This window comes from Dendronephthya gigantea, unplaced genomic scaffold, assembly GCF_004324835.1.
Source record: "Dendronephthya gigantea isolate DGI-Jeju-01 unplaced genomic scaffold, DenGig_1.0 000191F, whole genome shotgun sequence".
Lineage (NCBI taxonomy): Eukaryota > Metazoa > Cnidaria > Anthozoa > Malacalcyonacea > Nephtheidae > Dendronephthya > Dendronephthya gigantea.
Window position 1 is genome coordinate 28,277 of NW_021163201.1, and position 16,474 is coordinate 44,750.

Genomic DNA, 16,474 nt, shown 5'->3' on the forward strand with positions numbered 1-16,474 from the left:
ATAGATATAACCCGAAAATTTACCATAAAATTAAATTATACTAGTACTCGCCGTTTCGCCGTCGTGCGCTCAAAGGCTTAGATAAGTGCCCCCGAAGAAATAGCAGTCATATTCGTAATAAATAATCATGAGTCACCGAAAGTCTCCCTCATGTCTTTTATCAGCAGCATGGTGGCCGAGAGCTGCCACTTCGAAATAATGTTTGAAAAGCGTTTTATTATTGTGGATTAGAAATGTTTTATTTCAGATTGATTTTAAATTGTAAATTCATTTTTAGTGCAACTTAAACGTCTTCAAATTAATTTGGAGACATTATGGAACAGTAAGGAAGAAGTATGCCCCAAAATCCCTGTGCCCCAAATTAATTTGAAAGCGTTTAAGTTGCACTAAAAAGGACTTTGAAATTTAAAATTAATCTGAAATAAAATAATTCTAAGCCACAATAAAACGCTTTTCAAACATTATTTCGATATGGCAGCTCTCGGCCACCGTATTCACGCACGCCAAATATACTCGTTCCTTACTGTTCCGTAATTTCCCAAATTAATTTGATAAGTTGCACTGAATATGAACTTTTAAATTAATCTGAAATAAAATATATGTATAATCTACAATAAAACGCTTTTCAAACATTATTTCGAAGTGGTAGCTCTCACCATACAGCAGGTAAGGCAGGCAATGGGTCGGGTGCACTTTTAATTTAAGGGATTTGAAAAACACCCGAATATTCTAGGGCAAAAATCAGATGTCATACAATGGGCAGCAGTTTTGACAGTTCCGAGAGGTTCTCTTGTATGCTAGTTCATATCTATTTGCAGATTCAGCCGAAAGTGTACTGATTCCAATAGTTAAAGTATCTTGCAACAAGTAAAACATTTTGCAATAACTCCTTGACATCTTCATATTGATATTACTCATCCATTGTCAAAATATATCAACACATTAATATAATCAGAGCATATACTCGTGGTAAAAGTTTAAAATTTTAAATGCTTTTCCCAAAGTAATAAATTGATGAACTGATTTTTAAAAAGGATTGCCAACTCCATGTTAAGCTGAAAAAAAAAAATGGAAAGGTGGGCTATCCTGGGTCAACCATTTTAGTGGTAAGAGCAATGATGATACATAGATAATATATTACTAACATTGTCTTTATTTTAACAAAACTTGACAGCATATATGAAAATAATGAAATGGTACATAAATAAATTTAGAACAGTCAATATTATGATAACCAGCAGCGAAGATTTCAAATTTTCAAGTCAAATACAAACATAAATACAGTATTTTCATATCAATTAAAGTTTTTAAGTTCATCCAAAGTAATGTCAAGTTCATCCAAAAATCTCCAGAATAACTGTTTATAATTATAGTAACTAGTAGTTTGAATTTATCATATTTTTAGTTCTCTCTCAAATCATAAATTGGCAAGTCCATATTCACTGGTTTCACTCGTCGTTTTCGAACTCCTTGGGATCTTTTCTGCTCAGCCGATGGTTTTCGTTCTTTGCCCAGTTAATAACCAAAAAGCCAGAAATAAGACCTGGTAAGATATAGCCAAACGAAGTCATGAAACGACGTACAACATTTGGGCCACTTTTGGTGACGAATCCAGCAAAAGCACGCTGCTCAAATGGGGACAGAGAATAAGTGATGATGTTTTTAGCTCTAGCAATGTTTCCAAACTCTTTTCCACCCATTGTAGCAGAACTTTTATGTGCAATTTACTATAAACTGCAAAAAAATTTCATCCAATATGGAGGTCGGTCATCGGTGGATGATCAGTATCCATTGTCATCCTACCCTGATCCTACAACGGAAAACCTAAATGCTCACAATTGTTCAATATCGTCCTCGATAATCAATGTGATCCTCTTCATAACCCTTCATTAGAAATTTTAGAAGTGAATAACAAACAGAAAAGATATCTTTTCCGCTTTATGAAGATATATTAAAATGCAAATGGTTTACATACAAAAACCTTTATGAGGCAATGGGACAGGAATGTACATTAGAGTAAATAAATGTGACGTTGCAAAAAACGAAGGATTTATGCCGTTTGCGTGGAAGGTTTTTGATAACTCGGACAGTATGGAAGAAGGAACGCCACCTTCTAGCATTCCTAGATATGGTTCCATTCAATCTGATACAACAAGTCGTAGACTTGTCATTCCAACTCGAGTATTAACCAAACAACTTGAGATTAAACACGAGAGCAGTCTTAAACGTAATTTGACAAACGTTGTTAAAACGACTAAATACACAATATGGAATTTTCTACCAAAGAATTTATTTGAACAGTTTCATCGTTTTGCCAACATCTACTTTCTAGCAATAGCAATTTTAAACTGGGTTCCGGCAATAAAAGCATTTGCGAAAGAAATAACTATGATCCCATTGTTGTTTGTTCTCACTGTGACATTGGTAAAGGATTTATTTGAGGATCACAGGCGAAGAAGGTCAGATAATGAGGTCAACAACAGACATTGCCTTGTCTTTGATAGGTGAGTTGTTCAAATTTCCATTGTGCTGAATGCATGAACTAGCAATAGGTAATTGCTAGTATTGCTTAACATTTCAATGCACCTGAATAAAGCATCATACTTTGTTACATTATTATACTATTGTGCTATACAATTTTATGTAATTGGTATAATCATTATAACATTGTAATGTAATCTGGCACTTTTTTAGAGGCTGTTTATACCAGTCTAGCTGGTAAAAGTGAGTATATTTGCCCTTTATCTCTCAATTGTATCTTAATAAAATAATCCTAAGAAAATATATTCTGATGACATGCAGTATGCATTCCTGCCCATCTTCTGCTTGTATTAGGCACCACCATTCGACACTGCATTGTCTGCATTCTAACTGCAAAGTGCTTAGCTCTTGTATTTAACCTTTTTGAATCCTACTGCCATGGCCAGGACTGTAGCTAGAAGCTTAATTGGGGGGGGGGGTGTATGTTCATATATTTGTTTTATGCCCGACTGATTTCTTTTGTATGCTATTGTTCCTACGGTATATAAACATGAATATATGAATATACACCCCCCTCCCCCCAATGAAGCGGTCTAGCTACAGCCCTGGCCAAGGCACTTGTGGTCTTCCTCATAGTATGAGAGGTTCTAGAAACAGTTGAACTACTGTACATGTAGAGTATACATGCTCATGGTCTACTCTGGGATACAAATCAGATAATGCAAAATGAAGTATATTTTTCAGGGTTTATTTGGTTACATGTTTGGAAATACGTACACATATATATGCACTAATTTTCAATCCTTTCTCTTCTTTTATGACTTCACCCTTTGAGCTTAATTATAATTATAATGAGTCTATTGCAGGCTACATTGAATTTCATAATATTCCCTTACATTGTTTTTATTCCAGAATTGATTTAGTGGATCATATGCAGGCCTGGTTATACTGGAGTGTTTCATTTCTATCTCAGAAACATCCTCTCATATTTAAAACATTGAATTTATTCGTTCACAGCAGTGAAATGAAAATTTCTTTGTTTTGCACTGGATTTTAACTGCACTCAACTTAATGTGTTTGACTTTCTTGCAGTATCAAATTTGGTAATTATTTTTTATATCTCTGCTGGTTGTCTTGACCTATATATAGCACTATTAGCTATAAAGTAACCATGGATCAACTGTATTACTATTATAACAATTTTTTATTATATTATATTTTTATATAATTAAATGAGGAATTTGTCAGACAAAACTTGAAGTTCCTTAATTTTTAATTTTGATGTGTAATCTGGGCCAACCACATTTGGAAAGACAACCCAAATGTTTTCATTTTTACAAACATTTAATGAAAAAGGCTAGCATGGGTGCATGGAAGACTAAGTGGAAAATCAGCAGATTCTTTCTTATTTGTTTCAAATTCTAAGAATTTGTTTCTTAAGAATTTGTTTCTAGTCAAGGATCTATTTTTTCATGGTTAATAGAGATTTTGTTGTGCAGTTAAGTGTACTTTATTCTGCAAACATCCAGGTTTCAAAATTAAGGACAGTTTTTCTTGTCAAACGTTCAGAAACATCTCTCCTTGTTGTCGTGTCGCGTGTGAGATTTGGGTCGTTCATTATTAATTTTACGCCGCCTTATTACAAACAGTATAACCCGCGATTGCAATCATGATCGAGTAATTACGCGTTTTTGGTGTTCGTTTATAATTGCTGCAATGGATGTTTGCACTAGTGCATAGTTGCGGTTAGTTTGCAAACAAAATTAACACGATATGAGTTCAACGGACGTTTCAAACTGCCTATAGCTATAGGACCGTTGTTTCTATTACTGAGGAAATTGCCTGATTTCATTATAAAGAAATACTGAAATACACTAGTATTTCTTAAGTGTTTCGAATAATCTGAAGTTGTGTGAAAATATCAGAAACCACTGAGTTTCTTTCTACTTACCTTAAACAATATACTGGCACGAGTTCTTTACTTTTAAATTAAGAAAAATGTCTTTCTAAAACTTCCTGCTTACCCTCTTCAGACTTCAAGCTTGTTCCTACTTTATACCCCTTTTCCTATACATCATATTCTTTCAACGCTTTCTAATCAATGTTTCCATTGTTGCGTTGTTGTTTGTTTTGTAATTCTCTCATTTAATTTCTTTCCTCGGTGTCCATCAGGAGGTTTACTATAACTTTCTTTCAATGAGATACAGTTCTCTCATATTCTATGGAAGCCTAGTGAGAATTTTACAGGAACAAGCCGTTTCAGTGTTGTTCTTTCTTTCAGTACAACCCACCAATATGTTGAAACAAAATGGAAATCCATTGTTCCTGGCAATGTTGTAAAGTTATCAAATGATGAAATTATTCCTGCTGATGTATTATTATTGAAGTCGAGCGATCCTAATGATATATGCCACATAGAGACAGCTAACCTTGATGGTGAAACAAATTTGAAACAAAGAGAAATTGTTAGAAATTCTAATCAGGTATATTCATGACTCATGAGAGTTTCCAACTACAGTTTATGGTACACACCACCTCACACTCGTACAAAGATTTTTATACCCGTCGGTTCCAAAAGAATAATCGTATAAACGGGAATTGTGAATTTTTAACCAGCAAAATCTAGGACATACAAGTTTCAGTTACCATTATAATATTTATTATTTATGTATAGTTAAAGATCTTGTTATATTTTAGGGTTTAGGGTCTAATGGGGCTGTGGATTTTTCTTCATTTGTTCATTGCGAAGAACCGAATAGTAAAATTTATCAATTTCGGGGATTTATGTATGTAATGTATTTCTTATTCCACGTTTAGTTGGCTCACTAATTTTCATATCCTTTCTTTAAACAACAACTTGTTTCAAACATTGTTTCGCTAGAGGAAATATTCAACGAAACAAGTCCATTATTTTTGGCTGGAATATCGTTGTCCCTACCGAACGTGCTTGTGCATGGGACATCGTATTCTCTTGCCATAAGACAGCGGTGACTGTTATATACACTGTATCTATATCTTGCAGGGGGCACCACAACATTCAACTAAATAGACAGTACAAGTATTAAGAATTTTTCTTTTTTTAGAGACACTGATGGCAATCAGATACCAATTGGAACAAATAATCTTCTTTTAAGAGGATGTGTTATTCGCAATACAGAAAATGTAGAAGGCATTGTAATATATGCAGGTAAACGCAATAATGCATGGCTTTCAAACACAAGTCTTTCATATATATAAATTGACAGGTTTTGCTAGAGAGTAACATGAAAAACGGGAATGAATGAATGGTGCAGTATAATGACAAACCCTATTTCATTAGGTCATGACACAAAAGCGATGCGAAATAACGGTGGCCCAAGAAGCAAACGCAGCAAATTAGAAAGAGATATTAACTGGGATGTGATATCTTGTGTATTTATTTTAGTATCACTGTGTTTGATCTGTGCTATAGGTAGGTTTTTGTCTTTATATATATCAACTATCTTTTGCTGGATCAGGCCGCAGGCGTTGACTCATAAAACCATTTTCCTTGCCTTGCATTGTTGGATATTCTGTATTGATGTTTGATAGTTATAACGCCTAATCCATGTTGTAATGCCTAATTGTGACTTGATATGGAAATTGAAAGTACTTTGGGTCAAACGTGGATGATATATACCCAATATATCCCCAAAACGCATCATAAGTCCCTCGTATTCTATTCTTTATTTCAGGTTGTGGATTTTGGACTCATAATAAAGAGGCATTTGACCATCAGTATACCCCAGAGTTGGACCTTAACAATGAAGATGTCATTCAGAGAGAACCTGCATTGGAAGGTTTTGTACGATTTTGGACCTATATCATTATTTTTCAGGTCTGAATACCACGTTTTTACCACGTTTTAATGTTGTCCATGTATCTATCACTGAATGTACAACTGCATGTTGAATGTAATCCAATGATAATTGAAATATCGATTTATTCCAATAGGTGTTAATTCCAATATCCTTGTACGTGTCTGTGGAAATTGTGAAACTTGGTCAATGTTATTTTATCACGAATGATGTGGAAATGTATTATGAAGAAAAAGATCAACCCGCGTTATGTCGTGCGCTAAATATTAATGAAGATTTAGGACAAATTAAATACGTATTCTCTGATAAGACTGGAACTTTAACAGAGAATAAAATGGTGTTCAGACGTTGTACGATTAATGGGAAAGACTTTCCGCATTCAACCAGATATTCTCAAGGTAACTACTGTAACTATCTTTACTGTAACCACCCTCCCCCCTTCCTTGTGTTTATATAGTTTCCAGGCCTACTTATGTAAGTGTAACTTGTAACTGTAAATGTAAATGTTTTAAAAAATAGATAACCTAAGAGATGAAGCAGTACCTCAGGGAAGCCGTGGTCAGGATACGACAGTAAGTGATGCTAAATATATTCAAATATCAAGTTTTACTAAAGATCTTATATATTTATCTTAATATTTGTGCTATCTTCACTCTTAGGACTCTCCTAGCGATAATTCTGGATCATGAGTAGCCAAAGAGATAAAAAGCATTTATCTGACAAATCTCATCACCTGTCAAGGAATTCTTTACTTTGCTGGCAATTTGTAATACCGTTGTTGTTTCGTCGCATGGCAACCAGCAGAATGACGTCACTACCACTTTAGGCAATAAGGAAAAATCCACTGATCGAAATGAAACGGTCAATGTAGATGGTGAAACAAATGCAGATGGTCAAACAAATAAAATGTATTTAAATGGAAGGCTCGAAGCAAACCAAGATCTATCAGGTGATAACAGGCAAGAACAGACTTTAACTTACGAAGCTGAATCACCAGATGAAGCAGCTTTGGTAAAATCTGCCACAATGTATGGATATAAATTAATATCACGTGGTCCGGATAGTATAACAATTGAAGTACCTGAAGAAGGCATTGTGAAGTATCATCTTCTTCATGTCTTAATATTTGACTCCGTCCGCAAAAGAATGTCGGTGATCGTTCGTCGTGAGAATGATGATAGGATAATAATGTATTGTAAAGGTGCTGACACAGCAGTTATACCTCGGTTATCCAAACAGAGTAAGTCAAAAACATTACAAAACTGCAATAATGCAGATGCGCTAGATGGAAGAAATGCAAGTGCAGAAACGGAAGATGTGTCTTTGGTTGAAATGACGGAAACTCATCTTAATGTTTACGCAAGAGAAGGTCTGAGAACCCTTTGTATGGCAAGAAAGGTAATTTTCACGGTCACATTTGGTGTAGTACGATAACTCCTTCAAAGTTAAACAAGGAAACATTATGCAACAACATTACATGTTCTCTCTATTGTTGTTTTCTTAATTTAATTTAATTTTCCCGACATCTAGGAATTAACTGATGAGGATTATCATAATTGGTTATCAGAACACGAGAAAGCAGAAATATCTCTGTACAATCGTGAGGAGCTATTACAAGATTCATATTGTCGGGTAGAATCTGATATGGAGTTACTTGGAGCAACCGGTATCGAAGATAGATTACAAGAAGGTGTTCCGGAAGCAATTGCAACGTTACGTGCGGCCGGACTGAAAGTATGGGTTCTCACTGGCGATAAACAGGTGCAGGGAAAATATTTGAGTGTTTTTGAAAGATTGTATAGGGGTAATAAATTATAGGAATGTAGGATCTTATATTTCATTGCAGGTTTTAAAAAATGCTAAGTTTGATTTTCGTGGGACGTTCGTTATCTAGTTTGTGTTGCCGCTGTGTATTTTTCTAATTTTTGTCATCCAAATGGCGTCTGACTGAAAAAACATAATTGGGGTCACTTTTTAGGAAACGGCAGTAAACATTGCACACTCCTGTCGCCTTCTGGACCAAGAGATGGATAAAATAACGCTTAATGCTTCATCAAAAGTAGGTTCATTTTCAATACCCAGTGAATTAACCTTCTGTCAGCTTGTGTTAGGCGCATTCTCACCATTAAAGACGTTTATTTATTTTTTTCATGTTACTTAATATTCCCAATGTTTCTGGACTATATTATGTCACCTAGTGTTTATCGCAAATATTTGTCACATCTTTTGTTGTTTTGTTTCAAGGAATCGTGTGCAGAACAAATCAGAGCGTGGCTAGAAAGGATGAATGGTGATTCAAATGATGCAAGTCAACAATTAAAACAAATGAAACAAACTAAATATGGGTTGATTATAGATGGACAGACACTACAATATGCTTTGGAGTATCCACTTGCTTTGGAATTCCTTCTTTTAGCTAAATCATGTCAAGTTGTTGTTTGTTGCCGGGCTGCTCCTGTTCAAAAGGTACGTGACTGAAGTATGATTCCACTTATGAAGTCTGCAGCATACGTTAAATTTAGCGTATTTAAGACTAACACCGTATCTGAAGTGCCATTATCAATATCCAGGCTTCTGTAGTACGTCTTGTTCGAGAGGAACTTGGTGTTATGACATTAGCTATAGGTGATGGAGCTAATGATGTTAGTATGATTCAAGTGGCTGATATTGGAGTTGGAATTAGTGGTCAAGAAGGAATGCAAGCTGTTCAAGCTAGTGACTTTGCTATTGGAAGATTTCGTTTCCTTGTTCGATTATTACTCGTCCATGGTCATTGGTGTTATGATCGTATTTCAAAGCTGATACTATATTTCTTTTATAAAAATATGGTAAGTTTTATGGTCGTACGTTACCTCCACTTAAGAATAACATTTTAATTTTCAGCCGTGCATGCATGCTCAAATCGGCTCCATCTGTTATGATAAATTTGTTTCATTGATTTCTTTTGCGTTTTAGATGTTCGTGATGGTGTTGTTTTGGTTTCAGTTATATAACGGTTTTTCAGGATCAAACGCAATCAATGATTTGAACTTAATTTTTTTTAATCTGATCTTTACTGCTTTACCTCCAATAATATCGGGAATTTGGGATCAAGATGTCTGTAGTGAAATTCTTCTTAAAAAGCCATACCTTTACAGACAAGGTCAAGAAAGTGAGGTGATATCATCTTGAAGGATAATACTGTAAAATAATACTTCGGTTGATTTATGATTATTCAACTAACAATGTAGTAATCTTTTCACAGCTTTATTCTAGGAAAATGTTTTGGATAACAATGGCCGATGCTATATTCCAAAGTATTGTAATCTTCTTTTCAGCCTTTCTGGTATGTTATAATGAGAAAAAATATCGGATAACATGGTTTGGATTTTTCAATTGTATTTAGTTGTTTTATCGCATTCTGATTTTCAGTTGAAAGACTAGTTATCATCTTCCATAGGTTTACTACGGAACACAAGCTGGTTTATATACAGTTGGAGTAAGTCTTCATCAGTGTGCAGTTATTGTCGCCTCACTTCAAATTGCAATTGAGACAAATTATTGGGTATGATATGCTTTTGCTTTGACCTTCCATGCTACCATTGTCATTCAACAAACATTGGCCAATCGTATGCGATTAACTAATGACGATCTGACCAATCAAAGCGCATGAAATAGGCCAGCAAAAAATACAGCAGCAGTGATGAGTTTAACCATGCTATCGCTTCGCGCGTTCGCAATCAATGTTTTGACCCAGTCCTTCGTATATTCATTTAGACAATAATTCATGCTGTGATTCTTGGACTCAGCGTTTTGTTATCATTCGTATGGTGTATTGTCTATAATGTCGTCTCACCTGTTCTGCCAGATTATTTTGTCGCTATAGTAACAATGGGAACAGCAAATTTTTGGATGTTGTGTATTCTAACAGCTTTTGTATCGATGTTGCCAAGGTCAGTGGTTTTTTTAACAAGTGTGTATAAGCCAGGGCAGTGAGCTACAGAAAACTATTAGGGAAGGGAAGCTATTAGGGAACTGCATATGCAAGAGCCATGGCTGAATGGAAACTAGTGTCAACGCTTTTTCTAGGAATGGATGCAAGATTGACTGACTCTTTTTAATGTTCATGCACTTGAATTATACAAGAAGAAAAATTGGAAAACTGACACCCAATTTATTATTATAACTTCAATACATTTTCTCGTAGATTACTGGTGAGAACCTTACAGCAATCATTATCGCCAACAGAGATTCAGAAGGCTCGTCTTGAATCTACTTGTCCTGAAGTTTCGCTTATTTCGTTCGAATCAAGAAGTAGACAGTTTTCCGCTGAAAATAACATACATGCCCAGACGTCTGGAATAAAAGTATAGGCACAAAATCCATATGGAAATTCTAATAAGCTCGGAAATTATGTTAGAAATATTATATATATTCTAGAAATTGTGAAAATACCAGATATTGTGACACATCCATTTTTCGTTAATGTGACGTCCACATTTTATGCTGGACATCGCTAACAAATATTGCTGTAATCATAGTATAATGTACGTGATAATGTTCTCTTTGGTCCTGTCAGTCGTTTAAAATCTACTGCAGCATTTTCTTCACATCCTTTGAATGAATGAATCCATATTCCATTCACTAACAGCAGAATTGTTTGTCTCATATGATATGGGCACATAATTGTTCGTGGGGCGGGCCGCGGGGGAGGTCTTGCAGTTACAGTCAATCAAGCTAGCATGAACCTGTTTGGCGAAATACAGCCCTGACATTCTTGTACACCTAATACATCGTCCAACTATGGTCCAACCAATCCATTTGCTGGGCATGGGCATGCATATTAGGTATTTGAATTTGTGAAAATAAAAATGCATGGGTACCCATTTTAGCCGTGCCGTCCCAATAAATGGAGCTAGTGTAGTGTAAACGGGGTTTTTGCTATCCCGGTGCAGTGTTCTCATCATCGTTGGCTTTGAGGGCCTGTTTGCAGGCTAGAGTTGGTGTATAATTTACTCCATCAACAGGAATATCTTTGGATCGAGAAGGAAATTTCACTAATTAACAATCCTAAAGGTCCCTTTTCGTGAGCAAAAATATTCTTGTATAGTTGTAAATTATAAGGTTATAATTTTGACGTGAAGAAAATAGCCCCGGATTTATACATAATTTGCCGCCATTCTTGGCTTACTAGTTTATGATTGGAAATGTCAAATACAAGATTTGTGAATAATCACAGCGTTTCACGTAATCTAGGTCACCGTTTGAGCGGATCAAATCCACTAATTTTAACAATAATATGTACAATAATTATTTTTTCAAACTAAACACATGCACTTGTAATATAAGTGGAATAAATACATTCTCTAAATATGTTACATTTTATGGCAATCTATATTCTTGACCATTCTGTTGACCGTTGACCGGCTTTTGTCCTTTTCCCTTTTTTTATTGCTCCTTTCTTTGTTAATCCCAAGAACCATCTCGGGTAAACGGCAGAGGAATAATGAAAAAATCCCGGTCTGAGCAAGCTCATCTCCTCTTTCCAAACACATTCTTTACATTCACTGGACGATAATGCCTACATTTAAGAGCAAGAAATATATTTAACATGTATAAGTTGATCTTAGTAAAAACAGCGTAACGTTTACAGGAGGCGACTCAATCGTAACAATCAACTAATTCAAAATTGGTTGTCTTAGATTCATCTCGTTTTTAATAATTTTTTTAGAAACAAGCAAAAATTTGTTATTTTAACAAATGTTCAACAATGATATAAACAGGCCTTAAAAATCTCGACGAGCCATAGGACCAACCAAATATCGTACCTTGGAAAGACCCTGGGTACGAACGAGGACGAACCGTGGTCCAAAAAAATGTACGGGAATGCCCTGTTCTTCTGTTTCGTTTTTTATGTGCATGCTTTTTACTGACCTTTCCTTAGTAGAGGTCGAGAATTTCTTTGTCACACCGAATGTCACTCCGCGGTTGGATTAATGCTTTTAGTCGCCATGCAGATCCAGTTATATGACAATAATAACTATAAACATGTTTGTAGTTCTATGACGACTTTAGTAACTTACTGTTGTGCTTATATCGCCATTGGCTTTCATATACAGAAATAATCCTGACTTTTTCCCTTGTAGTGTAACTTTGCCACCAAAGTCCACTGTTCGTATCGTGATATCGCCTAGAAATTTAGGAAATAATAGGGCGGCCAGGTCAATGTCGTATTAGAGGTTTTGAGAAATCAATTTCTGCGCTAACAGGATTTGATATGACAAACAACATCCGAATAAAACTTTAAGGCTTCATTGGTAAATCTTGTGCTAGCTCCTCTGGGTACGAGGTTGGCTTTGAATCTCTGCATGAAGGGGAAGCTGACGAATACTATGTCCACCTTTTCTCAGGGTTTGAAAACAGCTTCCTGGGCAGGGGAGAGGGCAATGCAACAGGTAATTTCAAAAACAAATAAGACAAGAAAGAGTACCGCGTTGTACAATTTTTTGTAAGGCAAGTACACTTCACTCGGACCTTCACAGATTTGCTACAAGTTATTAATTGTCCTTAAAAATAGCATATAGATAAAGTGACAACATTGTTATTTTAACACAACTTGTTGACAAGCTTAAATACAAGCCTGTTGTGAACAAATCTTGTTGATAATACATAAATGGTAGCGAAATAATTGATTATTTAAATTCTTGTGCATTATTCCCTGCTGCTATTATTTTAAAATCATACTTTTGTTGACTTGTATATGTACCTATTGTACGATAGGCGGTATTCATATTGTTATTGTCATTAGATGATTTTGAAACTGTACGTATTTAGAGGAGATTTTGATAAAACAGTGCAACGTAAGGGATTTCGTCAGTCATCTGGGGAGAGTTTCTTTATCAAATATTAACACTGCTTTGTCAGTATGTGTACCCAGACAGCAGTATTAGCAAGTTAGTAAAACTTTCTTCGTTTTAATTAGTCAAGGACACAGCATGAACAGCGGTCTCTTCCATATTTTCAGCATGACAGCAATATCATTTAACACCAAATCATGATTCACACATATTAAATCGCAGTTGCTAAAACAATCGCACAACCTTTCTGGCTGTCTGCATGCCTGACTGCAAATGTTGTTAGCACGTTTCTAGCCTCATGCTAATGTTGACAGCTATACGAGTCTTAATGTTCAACTGTTAAGTACATGCTTTAATGTGAAAAACTAATTATTTGACACATGTATGCATTTCTATTGGCATTGACATTCGACGTATAAATTGCACTTTATCCCACGCGTCTGGCCACAGGAGTCTTAATGGCGAAATATAGGCCTTGGAATGAATATATTGTTTACTTTCCGTCTTTCATCATAATTAGGAAGCTTAGATTCGTGGTATATGGCCTTATTGTTTCATTTCTTCAAGGTTCTCATAGGATCTAATTCTTCAAGATCTAGATGTGTTACATTGATGTGGTACACGTCAGTTCACGATTTTCAACTTTCACGTCTCTCTTATTCATTCCTTTACACGTGACAAATTGCCTACTGCATTGAAAAGATTATTCTGCATAGTTCCAGAAAAAATCATAGATGATGATTAACGTTTATCGAACGGCGTTAGCGCATTTTAGATCAACAGATAAAGGTTAAGTAGGACAGGTCTTAAAATAAAGGAGCCCTCGAGTCGTTTAACCGTCAATATGGAGGCTGTAAACCTAGATAGCAATAAAACAAGGGAAATGGAGAGGATTTGCTGAAATGACAGAATAAAACTTACTGTAAATATTTTCGTATGCCGTTGAACCAGCTATTTCTCCAGTTTTTCTATCTCCAGATAGTAGCCATGACGATTCAGGAGACGAACTGTTCGCGAAGACATTGAATCAAACTTCAACAATGCTTCAGAGACGTAGATCACGTATATAAACGGTGGCAGATGGCGGAAAGGTACAAAATTATAGAAGTTATGCATAATTAAAAATGATTGGTCGTAAACCTATGAATATTCCAACAGATAAATCAATGATTTTGAAGACTTCTCATCAGATCTCCTCTCACATATTCTATTCATCACATGTGTATTGATTTACTGACACTATATTGACCACATAAATCATGGATCCGCGTGTTTCATTTTGCACATTACGTTGTATAGGAACTTCTTATCAATTCTTACGGCGAACAAAGAAATCTTATGATGTGGCAATAATTTAAAACCCGAAGAATGGTGTTAATTGTTTAGTCTATTCATTGAAAAGACATGTTTTGACACTCTCGCCATGTGTTGCAAATCCTTGCTAACAGTTCGCCGTAAGCTGCGGTGTATAGATATGAAGATCTATATTAACATTGCACATGCACTATTGTATTAGGTGGCCGACGTTTTGTTATCAGGGTGGGTGGAGTGAAGGTATAATATGTAGCAAGACAGTAGCCCAGCATGCACGCTCAGACTTTGTGAGTACCGCAGCGATTTACGGAATGTTATTTGGTATTACAAGCTTGCAAACTCTACCACAAGCTGATATGTTGATTTTCAAGTTGATTGTTTCTCTGCTCCTTCTTCATAGACCAATAAAAGTATATCGACGACATGCTGTTCAGAGTGCTGGTTTAGCTGATTTGACGTTAATAACTAGCATGGTGATATCCAATGGATTTATACAATTAAAGTATATCGTGTGGAAAATCATATAACACGCAGATAAACTTTGTTAAAGTAATGCATGTTCTTGAAGTTATCCGACGAAAGCCTTCTCCTGATATTCTATCCGGTAGTGAAAGCTGAAATTCGTTGTACGGTTTAAATTATATGTACGCAGTTAAGCCGTAGATAAGCCAAAAACAAATGTGACCTTATCTTTCAGTCTTTAGACGATTATTATGTCGGAAATATTTTGATTGTTTTATTTTAATACTTGCTCTCTTTTTAGCTGTGTGATGCTATTTTTGAACAAATTGATTTGACTTGAATATTGATCAATGTTTTTCGTGTTGCCGATTCGCAAAATATCCAGTTTGGAAATGTACATATATATATATACTTGTGATATTCTGTTTCGCGTTTATTATGTACATAATTTGATATAGTTGTTATATCAATTATTACTAACACAAACAACATTCCTGATGAAACTCGATGAAGTTATGAGCTGGCATTGCGCCCAGTTTTTCTCATAATCAGATATACCCAGTATCAGTATTTATCAACATTCCCCCAGCAGCATTCCCTACCTTGCATGAACGCTAGCTAAATTATGTGTATTCAGATACACCAGATGACACTTGCATGAAAGCCCGAGGTTAAGTCCAAAACAAATGTTAACTTATCTTTGAGACTTTATGTCGGAAGTAAATTTGATTGTTTCATTATAATTCACTTGTTCTTTTTTGACTGTGTGAGTGTGAAACCTTTTTTATCTATTTGGTTTGTATAATAGCAATTGATCAATAAAATCGTATTCAACTTTCAGCCCTCAATTCTATACTGTTTTAACACATGTGGTTTTTGATAGTACAAAAGTTGCGCCACAATTATTTTCGGTCTAATAATATTACACAAATAACACTCCTGCTGAAGCTAATTAAAACTATGAGCTAGCCGCTGGCATCATGCAATGCACTCAGTTCTGTCATTTCTTATTATCTTTCCGCAGTAATGTTTTATAAATTATATAGTATGGTATTTTTTTCGCCAGACAATTTTCCCTTTTGTCATATAAAGTAAGACAAAACTTTTTTTCACCAATGCATTTCGGGCCCGACCTCTATATTTATTAAATTCTCGTTTCGACGGCAGTCAATGAGGGCATGACTGGGAGCGTTGTCTGTTCAGTTTTATATCGCCCAGTGCGGGATTATCTAAGGGAAAAAGGAGGCATTTACGCTTAGCCCTAGATTTTCACAGGCTTAAAAATCGAGAGAGACTGAGAAAGACAGTTGGTCGTTTCCTCTGAGCTTTCTAAGGTTTAATTAACGCGACGAGAGAGAGCGGTGGACTGGAAGCAAGGTCTGCAAGGATTGAAAGTTATGAAGTTGCATCGTTTTCATGACGAGTTTTTGCGCTTATCAAAGCTGAAACGGTCAGTCGAATCAGACTGTGGTATTTTAGTGCTATCTACCGCTACATATGAGACTATGGACTCCAGAGAGCAGATCCAGAAAAACAAAATGCCCG

The 16,474-nt window shown here is 35.5% G+C and overlaps 1 protein-coding gene and 1 long non-coding RNA gene across 2 annotated transcripts; both read left to right on the top strand.

Annotated features, from left to right (window-relative positions):
• Positions 1-1,910: 1,910 nt before the first annotated feature.
• LOC114538947 (probable phospholipid-transporting ATPase VA) lies at positions 1,911-11,658 on the top strand. The gene is given in 21 exon segments (XM_028559785.1): positions 1,911-2,504; positions 3,394-3,502; positions 3,505-3,584; positions 4,763-4,964; positions 5,179-5,267; positions 5,565-5,668; positions 5,801-5,932; positions 6,195-6,337; positions 6,454-6,715; positions 6,837-6,889; positions 6,977-7,003; positions 7,047-7,715; positions 7,848-8,078; positions 8,296-8,376; positions 8,562-8,783; positions 8,888-9,145; positions 9,273-9,473; positions 9,562-9,642; positions 9,757-9,861; positions 10,074-10,249; positions 10,504-11,658. Coding segments are annotated over 21 exon segments (3,891 nt in total). The 5' UTR covers positions 1,911-2,004; the 3' UTR covers positions 10,670-11,658.
• Positions 11,659-12,670: 1,012 nt separating this feature from the next.
• LOC114538934 lies at positions 12,671-15,602 on the top strand. Its single transcript, XR_003688829.1, has 3 exons — positions 12,671-12,751; positions 14,132-14,244; positions 14,868-15,602. It is a non-coding gene; the product is annotated as an uncharacterized LOC114538934 (long non-coding RNA).
• The last annotated feature ends 872 nt before the right edge of the window (positions 15,603-16,474 follow it).